The sequence below is a fragment of the Ranitomeya imitator genome, chromosome 6, assembly GCF_032444005.1.
Source record: "Ranitomeya imitator isolate aRanImi1 chromosome 6, aRanImi1.pri, whole genome shotgun sequence".
NCBI classification, from domain to species: Eukaryota; Metazoa; Chordata; class Amphibia; order Anura; family Dendrobatidae; genus Ranitomeya; species Ranitomeya imitator.
In genome coordinates, this window is record NC_091287.1 from 432,663,176 (window position 1) to 432,678,902 (window position 15,727).

A 15,727-nucleotide genomic window follows, 5' to 3' on the forward strand; every position below is an offset into this window, starting at 1 on the left:
CGGGTGTCAGCTGATTATTACAGCTGACATCTGGCACTATGTGCCAGGAGCAGTCACGGACCTCTCCTGGCACATTAATCCCGGAACACTACACTGCGATCAAACATGATCGCAGCGTTCCGGCGGCAAAGGGAAGGATCGCGCAGGGAGGGGGCTCCCTGTGTGCTTCCCTGAGACCCTCAGAGCAACGTGATGTGATCGCGTTGCTCCGGCGGTCTCCTTCCTCCTCCTCCCTGAAGGCCCGGATCCAAAATGGCCACAGGGGGCCTTCCGGGTCCTGCAGGGAGGTGCACTGCAAAGTGTCAGATCAGCGATCAGTCACTATAATGTGATGTCCCCCCCTGGGGCAATGTAAAAAAGTAAAAAAAAAAAATATTTACATGTGGTAAAAGAAAAAAATATTGCTCCAATAAATACATTTCTTTATCTAAATAATTTAAAAAAAAACAATAAAAGTACACACATTTAGTATCGTCGCGTCCATAGCGACCCGACCTATAAAACTGTCCCACTAGTTAACCCCTTCAGTGAACACCGTAGAAAATAAAAAAATAAAATCACGAGGCAAAAAACGACGCTTTATCACACCTCCAAACAAAAAGTGGAATAACACGCGATCAAAAAGACGGATATAAATAACCATGGTACCGCTGAAAACGTCATCTTGTCCCGCAAAAAACGAGCCGCCATACAGCGTCATCAAGGAAAAAATATAAAAGATAGTCCTCAGAATAAAGCGATGCAAAATAATTATTTTGTATATGAAAGTTTTTATCGTATAAAAGCGCCAAAACATAAAAAAATGATATAAATGATGTATCGCTGTAATCGTTCTAACCAGAAGAATAAAACAGCTTTATCAATTTTACCAAACGTGGAACAGTATAAGCGCCCCCCTCAAAAGAAATTCATGAATAGTTGGTTTTTGTTCATTCTACCTCACAAAAATCGGAATAAAAAGCGATCAAAAAATGTCACATGCCCGAAAATGGTACCAATAAAAACGTCAACTCGTCCCACAAATTACAAGACCTAACATGACTCCGCTAAAATACCCGCTATAAAAGTAAATCAAACTCCCCTTCATCACCCCCCTAGTTAGGGAAAAATAGTAACATTTAAAAAAAAGGGTTAGGGTTGGGGCTAAATTTAGGGTTACGGCTACAGTTAGGGTTGGGGTTAGGGTTGGGGCTAAAGTTAGGGTTTGGATTACATTTACGGTTGGGATTAGGGTTAGGAGTGTGGTTGGGATTAGGGTTAGGGGTGTGTTTGGATTAGGGTTTCAGTTAGAATTGGGGGGTTTCCACTGTTTAGGCACATCAAGGGATCTCCAAACGTGACATGGCGTCCGATCTCAATTCCAGCCAATTCTGCGTTGAAAAAGTAAAACAGTGCTCCTTCCCAGCTCTCCCGTGTGCCCAAACAGGGGTTTACCCAAACAATTGGGGTATCAGCGTACTCGGGACAAATTGGACAACAACTTTTGGGGTCCAATTTCTCCTGCTACCCTTGAGAAAATACAAAACCGGGGCTAAAAAATAATTTTTGTGGAAAAAAAAAAACATTTTTTATTTTCACAGCTCTACATTATAAACTTCTGTGAAACACTTGGAGGTTCAAAGTTTTCACAACACATCTAGATAAGTTCCTTAGGGGGTCTTCTTCCCAAAATGGTGTCACTTGTGGGGGGTTTCAATGTTTAGGCACATCAGGGGCTCTCAAAACACGACATGGTGTCCTATCTCAATTCCAGTCAATTTTCCATTGAAAAGTCAAACGGCGCCCCTTCCCTTCTGAGCTCTGCCATGCGCCCAAACAGTGGTTTACCTCCACATATGTGGTATCAGCGTACTTAGGACAAATTTTACAACAACTTTTGGGGCCCAATTTCTTCTGTTAGGCTACTTTCACACTAGCGTCGGTACGGACCAGTCACAGTGAGTCGGGCCGACGTACCGACGCATGCTGTGAAGTAAAAGCACAACAGGGGCAGCGGATGCAGTTTTTCAACGCATCCGCTGCCCCTTTGTAAGGTCCGGGGAGGAGGGGCGGACACGACGCACAAAAAAAGTTACATGTAGCGTTTTTTGTGCCGACGGTCCGCCAAAACACGACACATCTGTCGCACGACAAATGCGATGTGTGGCAATCCGTCGCAATGCGTCGCTAATGAAAGTCTATGGAGAAAAAACGCATCCTGCGGGCAACTTTGCAGGATGCGTTTTTTCCCCAAAATGACGCATTGCGACGGAGGCCAAACGACGCTAGTGTGAAAGTAGCCTTACCCTTGGGAAAATACAAAATTTGGGGTGAAAAGATCATTTTTGAGAAAAAATATGATTTTTAATTTTTACAGCTCTACATTATAAACTTCTGTGCAGCACTTGGTGGGTCAAAGTGCTCACCACACATCTAGATAAGTTCCTTAGGGGGTCTACTTTCCAAAATGGTGTCACTTGTGGGGGGTTTCAATGTTTAGGCACATCAGGGGCTCTCCAAACACGACATGGCGTCCCATCTCAATTCCAGTCAATTTTGCATTGAAAAGTCAAACGGCGCTACTTCCCTTCCGAGCTCTCCCATGCGCCCAGACAGTGGTTTACCCCCACATATGGGGTATCAGCGTACTCAGGACAAATTGTACAACACCTTTTGTGCTCCAATTTCTCCTGTTACCCTTGGTAAAATAAAACAAATTGGAGCTGAAGTAAATTTTGTGAAAAAAAGTTAAATGCTCATTTTTTTTTAAACACTCCAAAAATTCATGTGAAACACCTGAAGGGTTAATAAACTTCTTGAATGTGGTTTTGTGCACCTTGAGATGTGCAGCTTTTAAAATGGTGTCACACTTGGGTATTTTCTATCACAGGAGTCCCCAACCTGTAGCTCGCAAGCCACATGTGGCTCGCCTGCCCCTGACATGTGGCTCGCCGACGATCAGAGAAAAAAAGTCCCTAGGGAGCCGCCCCGCTGCCTGTAATACCCACCCAGGGCGGGCGTCTGCACCCGGGCAAGTGGCGGGGGTCCTGAGCAGGCAGGTGGCCCCCTCGCCATCGGGGACACTGGCGCGCTATAGTGCCGGCCCCCACGAGTGGACCCCCCGCCTGCTCCGGGCCCCGGGACTTGTGATTCTTACCTCTCCCGGTTCCAGCGCTGCAGCATCTTAAATCCTCTGACTGATGTTCAGGTCAGAGGGCGCGATGACGTCACCAGTGTGCGCCCTCTGCCTGAGCAGTCACAGCACAGAGCAGGAAGACGCCGACGGTGAAGAGTCCAGAGCAGCGACAAGCAACGAGAGATGAGTATTTCATTTTTTTATATTTGGAGCAATATATGGGGCCAGTAATATAGGGAGCATCTTATGGGGCCAGTAATATAGGGAGCATCCTATGGGGCTAGTAATATAGGGATCATCTTATGGGGCCAGTGATATAGGGAGCATCTTATGGGGCCAATAATATAGGGCGCATCCTATGGGGCCAGTAATATAGGGAGCATCCTATGGGGCCATTAATATAGGGAGCATCTTATGGGGCCAATTTAATATGGAGCATCTTATGGGGCCAATTCTATAGGGCGCATCTTATGGGGCCAATTTAATAGGGAGCATCATATGGAGCCAATTGTATAGGGAGCATCTTATGGGGCCAATTTAATAGGGAGCATCATATGGGGCCAATTCTATAGGGAGCATCTTATGGGGCCAATTCCATATGGAGCAGTATATGGGGCCAATTCCCTATGGAGCAGTATATGGGGCCAATTCCATATGGAGCAGTATATGGGGCCAATTCCATATGGAGCAGTATATGGGGCCAATTCCATATGGAGCAGTATATGGGGCCAATTCCATATGGAGCAGTATATGGGGCCAATTCCATATGGAGCAGTATATGGGGCCAATTCCATATGGAGCAGTAAAGGGGCCAATTCCATATGGAGCAGTATATGGGGCCAATTCCATATGGAGCAGTATATGGGGCCAATTACATATGGAGCAGTAAAGGGGCCAATTCCATATGGAGCAGTATATGGGGCCAATTCCATATGGAGCAGTATATGGGGCCAATAATATATGAATCATCTTATGGGACTGTTAAAGGGTATTGACTTTTAAGATTGCTACTTCCAATAGGTGGCACTAGAGTTCAATTTGCATAACAATAATGTAAAATACATAAGAATAGAGTGAAAGCGAAAATCTACATGTTATTATTTGTGCCTACTCTAGGTTTTTCTATGAGTATCTGCATTGTGGCTCTCGACCAACTTTCATAGCGGAATGTGGCTCTCAAGGTAAGAAAGGTTGGGGACCCCTGTTCTATCATATAGACCCCTCAAAGTGACTTCAAATGTGATGTGGTCCCTGAAAAAAATGGTGTTGTAAAAATGAGAAATTGCTGGTCAACTTTTAACCCTTATAATTCCTTAACAAAAAAAAATGTGGTTCCAAAATTGTGCTGATGTAAAGTAGACATGTGGGAAATGTTACTTAGGCCTCTTTCACACTTCCGTCTTTTCAGATCTGTTGCAATGCTTCATTTTTGGAAAAAAACGGATCCTGCAAATGTGCCCGCCGGATCCGTTTTTTCCCATAGACTTGTATTAGCGACGGATCGCGACGGATGGCCACACGTCACATCCGTCGTGCGACGGATCCGTCGTGTTTTGGCGGACCGTCGTCTGGAAAAAATGTTCAATGTAACGTTTTTTGTCTGCGTTGGGAAAACGTGTCGCGACGGATCCTGCGGCATACGTCGTTGACTAGAATGGAAGCCTATGGATGCAGGATCCGTTTTGACACGTCGTATGATGGAATCCAGCACTGGAATCCGTTTTTTTACACTGAGCATGCTCAGAATCAGGAATTTGTAGCCAATTGGCCAGACAGTCCCCAAATCTATATAAACCTGGCCTGGGGCGTCACCCCCAAATTTGCCAGCAAGACTCCTGCCAGCCCGAAGACAGCCAGCTAGTCAATATATTGTTTCCCTATTTTCCAGTAGCCAATCACTTTTGGGAGACTCCCATTTTTAGGCATGGAAAACGAATCGGTCAAAAAAAATGGATGGTAAAAACGGACAAAGCGGATGCAACGGATCCAGTTTTTCGACGGAACAGTCTAGCGGATCTGTCTAAATACTGGATGCGTTGCATCAGTTTTTAACTATTTTTGAGGCATCCGTCGTGCCGACGCATTGTGACGGATTCAAAAAACGGAAGTGTGAAAGTAGCCTTATTAAGTATTTTGTGTGACATATCTCTGATTTAAGGGCATAAAAATTCAAGTTGGAAAATTGCAAAATTTTATAAATTTTCGCCAAATTTCCATTTTTTCACAAATAAACGCAGGTAATATCAAATAAATTTTACCACTATCATGAATCATCAGGATCCGTTCGAGAGTTATAACCTCATAAAGAGACAGTGCTCAGAATTGTAAAAATTGGCCACGTCGTTAACGTGCAAACCACCCTTGGAGGTTAAGGGGTTGAAACAAGAAAATTATGCCACACAAAATAGTTAACAAATAACATATCCCACATGTCTATTTTATATCAGCACAATTTTTGAAACATTTTTTTTAGTTAGGAGTTTGAAGTATTAAAAATTTACCAGCGATTTCTCATTTTTCAAACTAAATTTACAAAACCAATTTTTTTATGGACATCACATTTGAAGTGGCTTTGAGGGGCCTATATGACAGAAAATACCCAAACCTGACACCATTCTAAAAACTGCACCCTTCAAAATGCTCAAAACCATATTCAAGAAGTTTATTAACCCTTCAGGTGTTTCACAGGAACTTAAGAAATGTGGAAGAAAAAAAAGAACCTTTAACTTTTTTTCACAAAAATTTTGCTTTACACCCACATTCGTTTATTTTTAAAAAGGGTAATAGGAGAAAATGGACCCGAAAATTTGTTGTAGGGCTCGGAAGGGAAGGAGCACTGTTTGACTTTTTTTTTTATCACAAAATTTGCTGGAATCGTGAGCAGATTCCATGTTGCATTTGTTAAGCCCTTGATGTTCCTAAAAAGTGGAAACCCCCATAAGTGAAACCATTTTGGAAACTAGACTCCTCAAGGAATGTATTTCCATGTGTGATTAACATCTTGAACCTTCAGGTGCTTCACAAAAATTTATAACGTTGAGTCATGAAAAGAAAATATCACATTTTTCTACAAAAAATGTTCTTTTAGCCCCAACCTTTTTTTTAACAAGGGTAACAGGAGAAAATGGAATCCCAAATTTGTTGTGCAATTTCTCCTTATTACTCAGATACACCATATGTGGGGGAAACTACTGTTTGGGAGCACAGCCGGGCTCAGAAAGGAAGGAGTAACGTTTTCGAAAGCAGACTCTGTGGTAGTGATGAGCGAATGTGCTTGGATAACGTCCAAAATTTGTTGTGCAATTTCTCCTGAATACAACGATACCCCAATAGTCGTCAAAAACTACTTTTGAGGCACAGTGCAAACTCAGAAGGGAAGGAGTGCCATTTTGAAGTCCAGATTTTACTGGAATGGTTTGAGGGTACCTTGTCACATTGGCAGATCACCTGGCAGTGAGAGCTAGGTGTCAGCTATGATGTTAGCTGAAAGCCTTGCAGCGATTGCGCATGCACAGCTTCTGTGCGTGTAAAATCACCATGACATACCCAGTACGTCCAAGGTCAGGAATTCATTGCCCTTCATGATGTTCAAGGTCAGAAAGGGGTTGAAAGACAAAAATCTGGACTCATCGGTGAAGTGCATAGACCTCTATCCAAGCCTCCAGTGCGACCTTGATTAGAACCATGATAGCCTATGAGAGTCGTGGAGTGAGTTCAATGGAGCACTTGTAGTTGAACGCCTGGCTCCTTGCTCAATTTTGTAAAAACACCTTTTGATGTTTTGTGGAAACACTGTTTGATGCCTTAGATTTGATAAGTGACATCCTTTTTCACTTGTACATAATCGCTATGCTCCTTTCTTCTACTTTGGTCATCCATCCATGCAGAGGTTCGCTACTGTGCATCTCTTGTCATCATTTCAGTTCATTGTTGTTCTTCCAACTACTGGGGCTTGCAATGATGAACAGTTCTGACATTTTGGCCAATGTGCTTAACAACCTGATAAACTAAGGTCTCTCAATTCAAGGACTCAGTCCCTTTCAGCTTGCAACAAGTTGCAATAACTGGTGGACTGACAATCAAGAGACATCACACAATCACAATAGACTTGATAAAAAAAATGTAGGCTTCATATTGTGAAAAAAATATTCTTTCAATCTGGGTTTTATGCCTAAACCACAAGGTGCTTCCTAGATTTGCATAACCTTATGGCTTCATCTTCTTGGTGCTGCAATTTGTTTGTTGAGAAATGTATATGTAATGGAATCTATAAATCAATGGTGAAACAGCTCCCTATTTATAGACTTCTGTAGCTTGGTAGCATCACCACTAAAGTAAGAAATCAATCGAAAAGATTGTAATTGTCCTCAAATTTTTAAAAAGTTTTAAATCATAAAGGGATTGTCTGAATTAGAATTGTCTGCTTTAATCCACAAAAAAGCTACTTTTGTCCTTATGCTTCGGTACTGCAGGTCACCCTCATTCACTAGTAGGCTGGAGTCACACACAACGTATAAAAATACGGTCCGTTTTTTACAGACCAAATACGCAGAAATGTTCCCAGAACAGTGATCCGTACGTCATCCGTAGGCAAGGCGTGGCAAGGTATGGCTGTGTATTTTGCGCATGTAAACCTCCGTATGGCATCCGTATGGATAAAATGGACATAGAATGGATCCATGGGCTCAAATATTTGTGAAAACATATATACAGTCATATACATATATATATATATATATACATATATATATATATATTTATTTTTATATATATATATATTTCATACAGAGCTAGATAGCAGAAAAGCCCGTAATTCAAATTGCAATTCAACCCGTATGAACTGTAGCGTGGGAAAATATTCAGAAAAATTCCCACGCTAGAGTTCATATGGGTTTATGCCACCATGGGGCGCATCACCGCAAGTCTACAAAGCTACGTTCCCCTGCATTCTATTCATTCCCCAGTTTTTACAGCCAGGGGCAGCTGCATTAGCAGTCTCCTGGTTGTAAAATGATTTAACCCCTTCAGATGGATTTACATCGTGGGACATGAGTGTACGGTGGACAGGTATGGGATATTGTTGCTTTTTTATTTTCCCTTTTTCAGAAGACAAGGGTCGTCAGTTGGATTGAGAGTACAATAAAGATGTTAAAACCCCATGTGTATTTATTTCATTAAAATACTTTATTCATAATGTGTGTGTGTTTATTTAACCCTTTATTAATATTGGATTAATAATGGATAGGTGTCTTATTGACATCTCTCCATTATTAACCAGGCTTAATGTCACCTTACATTAGCAAGGTGACATTAATCCTTTATTACCCGATATCCCACCGCTACTCGGGAGTGGGAAAAGAGAGGCAAAGTGCCAGACTAGGCGCATCTTACAGATGTGCCTTTTCTGAGGTGGTGGGGGCAGATGTTTTTAGCCGGGAGGGGGGCAATAACCATGGTCCCTCTCTAGGCTATTAAATTGCGCGGGAGCCCACACCAGTTTTTTCCGTGATTTAACCCTTTATTTTAACACCTAGAGCTCCCAAGTTTTGCACACAGATACTTCTTACATTATTAGTGAGGAATATGTAAAAAATAAGGGATATGAAATGGTTTACTCTACGTAAACCATGTCTCATATCCTGTTGGGTTTGATAAGAGATAGCAAAAGCCGGCGATTGAATTACCGGCTTTTAGGCTATCTAGCTCTGTTTTAAAAAAAAAAATATATATATATATATATATATATATATATATGTCAATGATTATATATATATACAGTATATATATATATATATATATATATATATATATATCTATACACACACACCTATTCTATGTGTACACATTTTTTTTATCTGTTCTATTCTAACCTGTCAGTGTGATTTTACTGTACACCGCACTGAATTACCGGCTCTTCTATAGAACACCGCTGCGTATTTCTCACAAGTCACACTGATAGTCCATGTGTAATCCGTATTTTTCTCGCCCCCATAAACTTTCATTGGCGGATTTTTTGTGCAATACGCTGACAAACGCAGCATGCTGCGATTTTCTCAGCCTGTAAAATACGGTCGAGAAATATACGGCTGCCCCATAGAGAATCATTGGTCCGTGTGCAATGCGTTGTTTTTGCGCCTCTCGCTCATCCATATTCCTCTCTAGTGTGACCCCGGCAGTAAGGGTTTCCTTAGATTTATTTTTGTTGGTGACGATTTGACTCCCAACAACCCAACCCATCAGCTGATTAAAGGGGCTGCAATACTTTGGAAGTGTCTTCTTTTACTGTGTAATGACTATTAATGGTACTGCAAGCTTTCTCCTATACAAATTAATTGCAACCTGATGAATATTTTGTTATCGGAGACATTAAGAAATGATTATGTGTTATGTTGTACTTTAACCCATTAAACAGCCTACATTTGGGTTCAGGTGATGTGGCCACAATACAGACAAAATTGGCAGTTTTCAAATTAAGGAAAGCGCCACATAACTTGGGATGAGGATCACAACGCAATGCTCAGAATTGCCCTAACCTGAACGTGACAGCTTTGCAATCCTCATCCTAGTTATACGGCCTTGTGACTTTTTACCTAATTGTGAGCAACTGTGTAGATAATCTGCAGTATCAGATGCAACATAAGAAGCTTTCTGTACATGAGGAGCTGCGGGCATCAGCGGAGTGTACGGCTGGAATGTTTGACAACAGTTTTCACGTAACCTATGAAGTAAAATTGTTGTAAAATCCAGCGTTTTCTTAGTTTTGTAAAGGTTCCTCTTTTGATGGAACATGTTACTATGGTTGGTATCTTTTGTAATATCCTGTTTAATTTTGACATCTGAAGTTAACATTTTCTTCCTCAATTTATACAATATGAAGAGTGTAACAGTAAGATAAACCTGTTCTTCATTCACAAATCCTGAGATAACTGCAATAAATTAATTTACTGACTAATTAGGATAATGCAATATCAAGCTCATCCAAAGGGAAAATAAACTCCAAGCAAATGTGGCGCTAAGCACCTTGGGATTTTTTTAATGCATCCACTTCCAGTGAAAAATGTTAATAAAAATGAATTTATTTTTTCAAAACAGAAAAAGTAAAAAAATGAATAAATTATATTTTTAAAATATTTTTAAAATACAGTACAACGCGTTTCGGCTGCTATTTTTTACAGTGCAGCCTTCATCAAGTAGCAAAAACTGTTGGTAAAAACGTATTACGCTCAGAAGAAGCGCCGCACTTGTCTCTTTTTTTCCCTCTTTCCCTAAACCAGGGTATTTCTAAAGAATATCAAGCTCATGTTACTCTTGGCTGCTATAGTTTACCACAGTTCTCCCCCACCCGTAGTGGGGCTCAGGCTCACTGTATGGGGATGCCCACCTGATGACAGATGCTGACACTGTGGCATAGTGTGTTATAGTATTACGTGAACTTGGTACTAGAAAAAAAAAGGCCATACTTATCAACACCTGGTCACAATACCAATACACTGCAGGATGCAGACCGACCCCCGTGATATGAGGCGGAGGTGTACAATACTGATGATCACTCACATATCTATCATCCATGAGGGGGGTGGCAGCTTAGTGTTATAGATGCACACAGATAAGGCTTGTAAGAGGAGCCAGTCACACAGGTACGTGTAGTGCACCATGCTGGCATACAGCCTATTAGTGACACCCATGCTATTAGGTCAGGTGTGCTGCGAAGCAGTGTGTAAGTGCACCCCACAAGGACTGACATCCTATGCCCCATCCTCCCCCAACACTTCAGGGCCTACCTGCATCCTGCAAAGGTGAAAAAATACATGAGGTATTTAGTTGCTATTATGCCCAAAATACACAACAATTGGTGATAGATATGTGAGTGGTTGTGCTTCTTGAAACACTGTAGCCTGTTAACGTCCGGCAGCATATTGGTGTTGTGACCAGGCATTAGCAAGTATGGTGTGTTATTGTTGCTGAGTTTTTTTGGATTTAATGTCCCGTATCTTTCAGTTAGTTGTTTTTTTTAGCGTAAGGACTTGAAATGAGGAACACTGATGTCGGTTGCAAGCTTGTGTATTTTGCCCAAATATCAACTATTACCTTATGTATTTTGTATCTTTGCAGTATGCAGTCAAGTTATATAGTATTGGTGGGGGAATCGGGGTTTCTGTCCCTGTGAGGTGCACTTACATAGTATTAGTGTATTCGATCAGCCTATTGATCCAACAGTAATATGTGCTGCCAGCAAAATGTAAATCCGTCTGTATCACTTATTGCTAACAAGAGCAGTGAAACAGAAATCTTTATTCACCAATAAAATCATTTTTTATTAAATAATTTTAAAATATAGGCACCATAATAATAATAAATCAAAAACCATATACCTCAGATGTGAGGGACTGATCCGCTACTGATCTCTTTATGCACCGAGTATATACAATTAGTACAAAAAATATATTAGCAATATCATAAGCTGAACAATGGGGTAAACAATAATCTCTTAATACACATGGTATCAGAACAAAAACCAATAGATACATGGAGGGGTATGCACACATACCTTATCCAGGTTAGAAAGAATCCCTACTGCTTCAACATTAAATACCTTGGACTACCATATTGACCTCCAATAATCTGGGGCCCCCTGAAGAAGCAAGGACGAAACACACGTCGGGGTGGAGGGACTGGGCACTCTTCTCACACTTTGTAAGTATGGCAGTTGTTAGCTTTCCCTGTTTTGGGCAACAGAGGACAGTTTGCCCCAGATTACTGGAGGTCAATATGGTAGTCCAAGGTATTTAATATTGCAGCAGTAGGGATTCTTTCTAAGCTGGATAAGGTATGTGTGCATACCCCCCCCATGTATCTATTGGTTTTGGTTCTGATACCACGTGTATTAAGGGATTATTGTATACCCCATTGTTCAGCTAATGATATTGCTAATATATTTTTTGTACTAATTGTATATACTCGGTGTATAAAGAGATCAGTAGCGGATCAGTCCCTCACATCTGAGGTATATGGTTTTTGATTTATTATTATTATTATGGTGCCTATATTTTAAAATTATTTAATAAAAAATGATTTTATTGGTGAATAAAGATTTTGTGTTTTTTCTGTTTCACTGCTCTTGTTAGCAATAAGTGATACGGACGGATTTACGTATTAGACAGTGTGCCTGACCTCATAGTATGGATGTAATTCATAATCTATGTGCTGGCATGATGCACTACACGTATCTGTGCAACTAGCACCTTATATGTCTTATCCGTGTGCATCTATAATATAAGCATTGTAAGCAGCCATCCTTCTTATGGTGTCATGAGGGTGTCACGTATTACTGGAAGACCTGGAGTTAGACGGTCAAGTCGGGTAATGAATCGCAGGTCTTTAGCGATTGTGTGATTTGTGTCCCATATTGAATGGATTTAGTTTCTTCTGGTGTTGAAGAGACTAACGACCTATTGTATGCTGGTCACGAGCTCCATTTCAGCTGCTTCTGATCTGGTCATTACTTCTTCCTATATAAACTAGCCAGATTGTCTTGTCCCTACCGGTGAAAGACTCCTATTCATGTGCTGTGTGCTAAAGCTAAGTGTTTGGAGTAGGGTTGTTGTAAAAGTGTTCTGTGGTTTGCTATAGTACGTTTGTGTTTATCTCCTGGTCCCTGTTCCCGTTTAGTTCATTCCTCCCTGTACCTATCCTCCTCCCTATTGTTGGTTAGTGCTTTTGTATGATAGAGGTTTTCTGTTAACCCTGTTTTGTATTTGGTGTCTTGTTTACATTACATTTCAACCCATGCCTCATTGGGGGGGACACACCAGGGTTTAACAGAAGCATAGTAAGGTCGGAGACCCAGGCCTCTCTACCTTCAAGACTACCCTGGGACAGGGATAGTTGGGGTCGGTCCCAGGTCCAGAGACAGTTTGAAACCCCCTTCCTTACCAAAGACTGTCACAGGGTAACACATGGATCATAGGTGTGTGAGTGGTTGATCACCAGTATATTGCATCTGTGCTACCTCTGTCTTTTACCACAAAGGCCTGTCTGCATCCTGCTGTTCATTAGTTTTGCCACCTGGTATTTGGAAGTATGGACTTTTGTGTGTGATGTTTTTGGATTTAGGGCTAACATTATTCAGTTGGCCATAGGACTAAAAAGTGGGCATATTCGTTCACCTGCATGAGGCCTCCTGTTTATGATCGGTAAACGTCAAGGAGGTTAGAGAGCACACATGTTACATCTGTCAGAGGCCAAAGGCTCAAAAAGCTACCTGACAGACTTGGCACACACTATTCCATCTGACAGTTTTCAGAGGATCCCAGACTTTCAACCTTTATTATTATTAACCTCAACAAGAGTACATGCTTAGGAAAGGCAGCTTTTACAATAGATAAATGCATCCAAAAAGAGAACAAGAGAAAGCTATAGCCTTAAAATTATTAACATACTTTATTTCAATAAATTTATAAACAAAAGGAAACAGTATAATAAAGATTAAAAGGACTATGCGGATACAAAGTGCAACTGATACAATCGAACCAGACTAAAACAGGCAAAGTCATGGGTCATGGAATATGAGGTATATAAAGTGAAAAGTGCAGCCAAGAGCGTATAGACGCTTCTGATAGACAGTAAAAGTGCTAATGTGCTATAGTGCACGAATTCTAAGCAGCAAAGAGAGGCTGGTAGGAAAAGGACTATGGGGCTTCACATAAATGAAAGTGATCTTCGTAGGATATGCGGCCTAGCTAGGCTCCAGGAAAGTGAGCAAGTCCTAATATACCAAACATGGGTGATGACCCTAAAGGAGTAAAGCACAGTGGCGGAGACACATTACCTGTTAGCCGTGGAACGATTCCCCGACGCGCGTTTCGCGTGTAGCTTTTACGAGGGGTGAGGTGCAGAGGTGGCGTGTTCGCAGCTTTTATCATGTGCGGACATAATGGGCAGCGGCTGAGGCGGCGCTCCCGTCGGGAGAATCCACAGACGTCACTGGGCCTCTCTAAGCATCTCCCAGATCGCCCCTCTGTCACCTACAAAAAATCTCCAAACCTCAAAGACCAACTGGTCCGGAGCTATTACTCTGGTCCCACTCCAGACAAAGCATTTTCGTCAAAAGGACCCAAATGGGGTTTTTACCCCTGTGGCAATTGCATCGCTTGCCCCAATATGCTACGTTCTACCACCTTCAAATCTTGGGATGGAAAAACCACGTTCTCCATTACGCAGCACATCACATGTGATACCTTTGGGGTGGTCTATTATATCTTCTGCCCGTGTCCGAAAATATATGTGGGCCTCACATCGAGACCTCTGAAAACAAGAATTAGGGAACACTACCGGGATATTATAAATGCCCGTGAAATCGAGGATCTCGCCCTCCTAAAACCGGTACCTAAACATTTTAAAGTGGCACATGGCTGCGACGCATCCCTTTTAAAAGCAATGGGCATAGACAAAATTCACATAGATGCCAGAGGAGGTAACTGGAGGAAATCCCTTGCCCAATTAGAGGCACGGTGGATTCACAGGATAGGTTCGGTTCAGCCTTCCGGTTTAAATGAAATTCTCAGTTTCGCCCCATTTCTCTGATACATTTTATTATCCTTTTTAGCTGTTTTATCATGATTTTAATGTCTGTACTTTTTCTTCTGAAATAGATTCGCACTCCATTACCCATATCCTATTCATGTCCTCCTTCCCATTGCTGAACATTGTGGACACACTGGATATACGCTGTTGGCACCTAAAGACTGTACCGAACTTTAATGGCAGAATCTACTCTTCATGGGGGCCACATCTTCCTACTGTGGAATTCTGGAAACGCTTGCGCCATGCTGTCTATATGTTTTTTTATATGTTTTTATATATGTTTTTCTATACACTTTTCATATGTTTTTTATATGTATCAGGATTTATATAAAAACCTCTCTATGTAACATAATATGGCATATTTGCCATTACTCTCTTCACCTTTTCTATTTCCTTACACCTTCCTTAGTGTTGGCAGGCAGTTCTCCTTTTACAGTTCTGCTTTTCCCATAGTACACAAATTCTTTTACTCTCTCCTATCACCCCTTTCCTATTGGTCCTATGCACTTTAACCTTAAATGTAGGCCCACTTACGGACCCTTATTTAACATGCCCTTCACTCTGTGTTCACACTATCTGGCCTCCCCCGATAGAATTATCTCCCTCAGACAGCAACATGCTCTCCTCCTTTTTCAGCCCCATGGTCTCTGTGCTCCGTGCATACTTGCATATCCAGAAGCCGCTCTTGCAGCGGTGTGCGCTCCCGCTGGGCTTCCTGCTCTGGCGTTGCTGGGGCAACGCGTCTGCCGTGGTGCGGTGCCGCCTCCCCGCTGACACGTCGAGTGGGGAGGAGCGCCGCTGCCGCATGACGCCGAGGCCCAGTGACGTCTGTGGATTCCCCCGACGGGAGCGCCGCCTCAGCCGCTGCCCATTATGTCCGCACATGATAAAAGCTGCGAACACGCCACCTCTGCACCTCAACCCTCGTAAAAGCTACACGCGAAATGCGCGTCGGGGAATCGTTCCACGGCTAACAGGTAATGTGTCTCCGCCACTGTGCTTTACTCCTTTAGGGTCATCACCCATGTT

At 42.0% G+C, this 15,727-nt stretch overlaps 1 protein-coding gene across 1 annotated transcript in view; it reads left to right on the forward strand.

Moving 5' to 3' along the window:
* TGS1 (trimethylguanosine synthase 1) overlaps positions 1–14,919 on the forward strand; it is a 123,763-nt gene extending 108,844 nt beyond the window's left edge. Inside the window, exon 14 of the mRNA XM_069731359.1 lies at positions 14,767–14,919. Within this exon, the coding sequence (XP_069587460.1) occupies positions 14,767–14,817 (51 nt within the window). The 3' untranslated portion in view covers positions 14,818–14,919. The remainder of the gene's footprint in view (positions 1–14,766) is intronic.
* Positions 14,920–15,727: the final 808 nt, after the last annotated feature.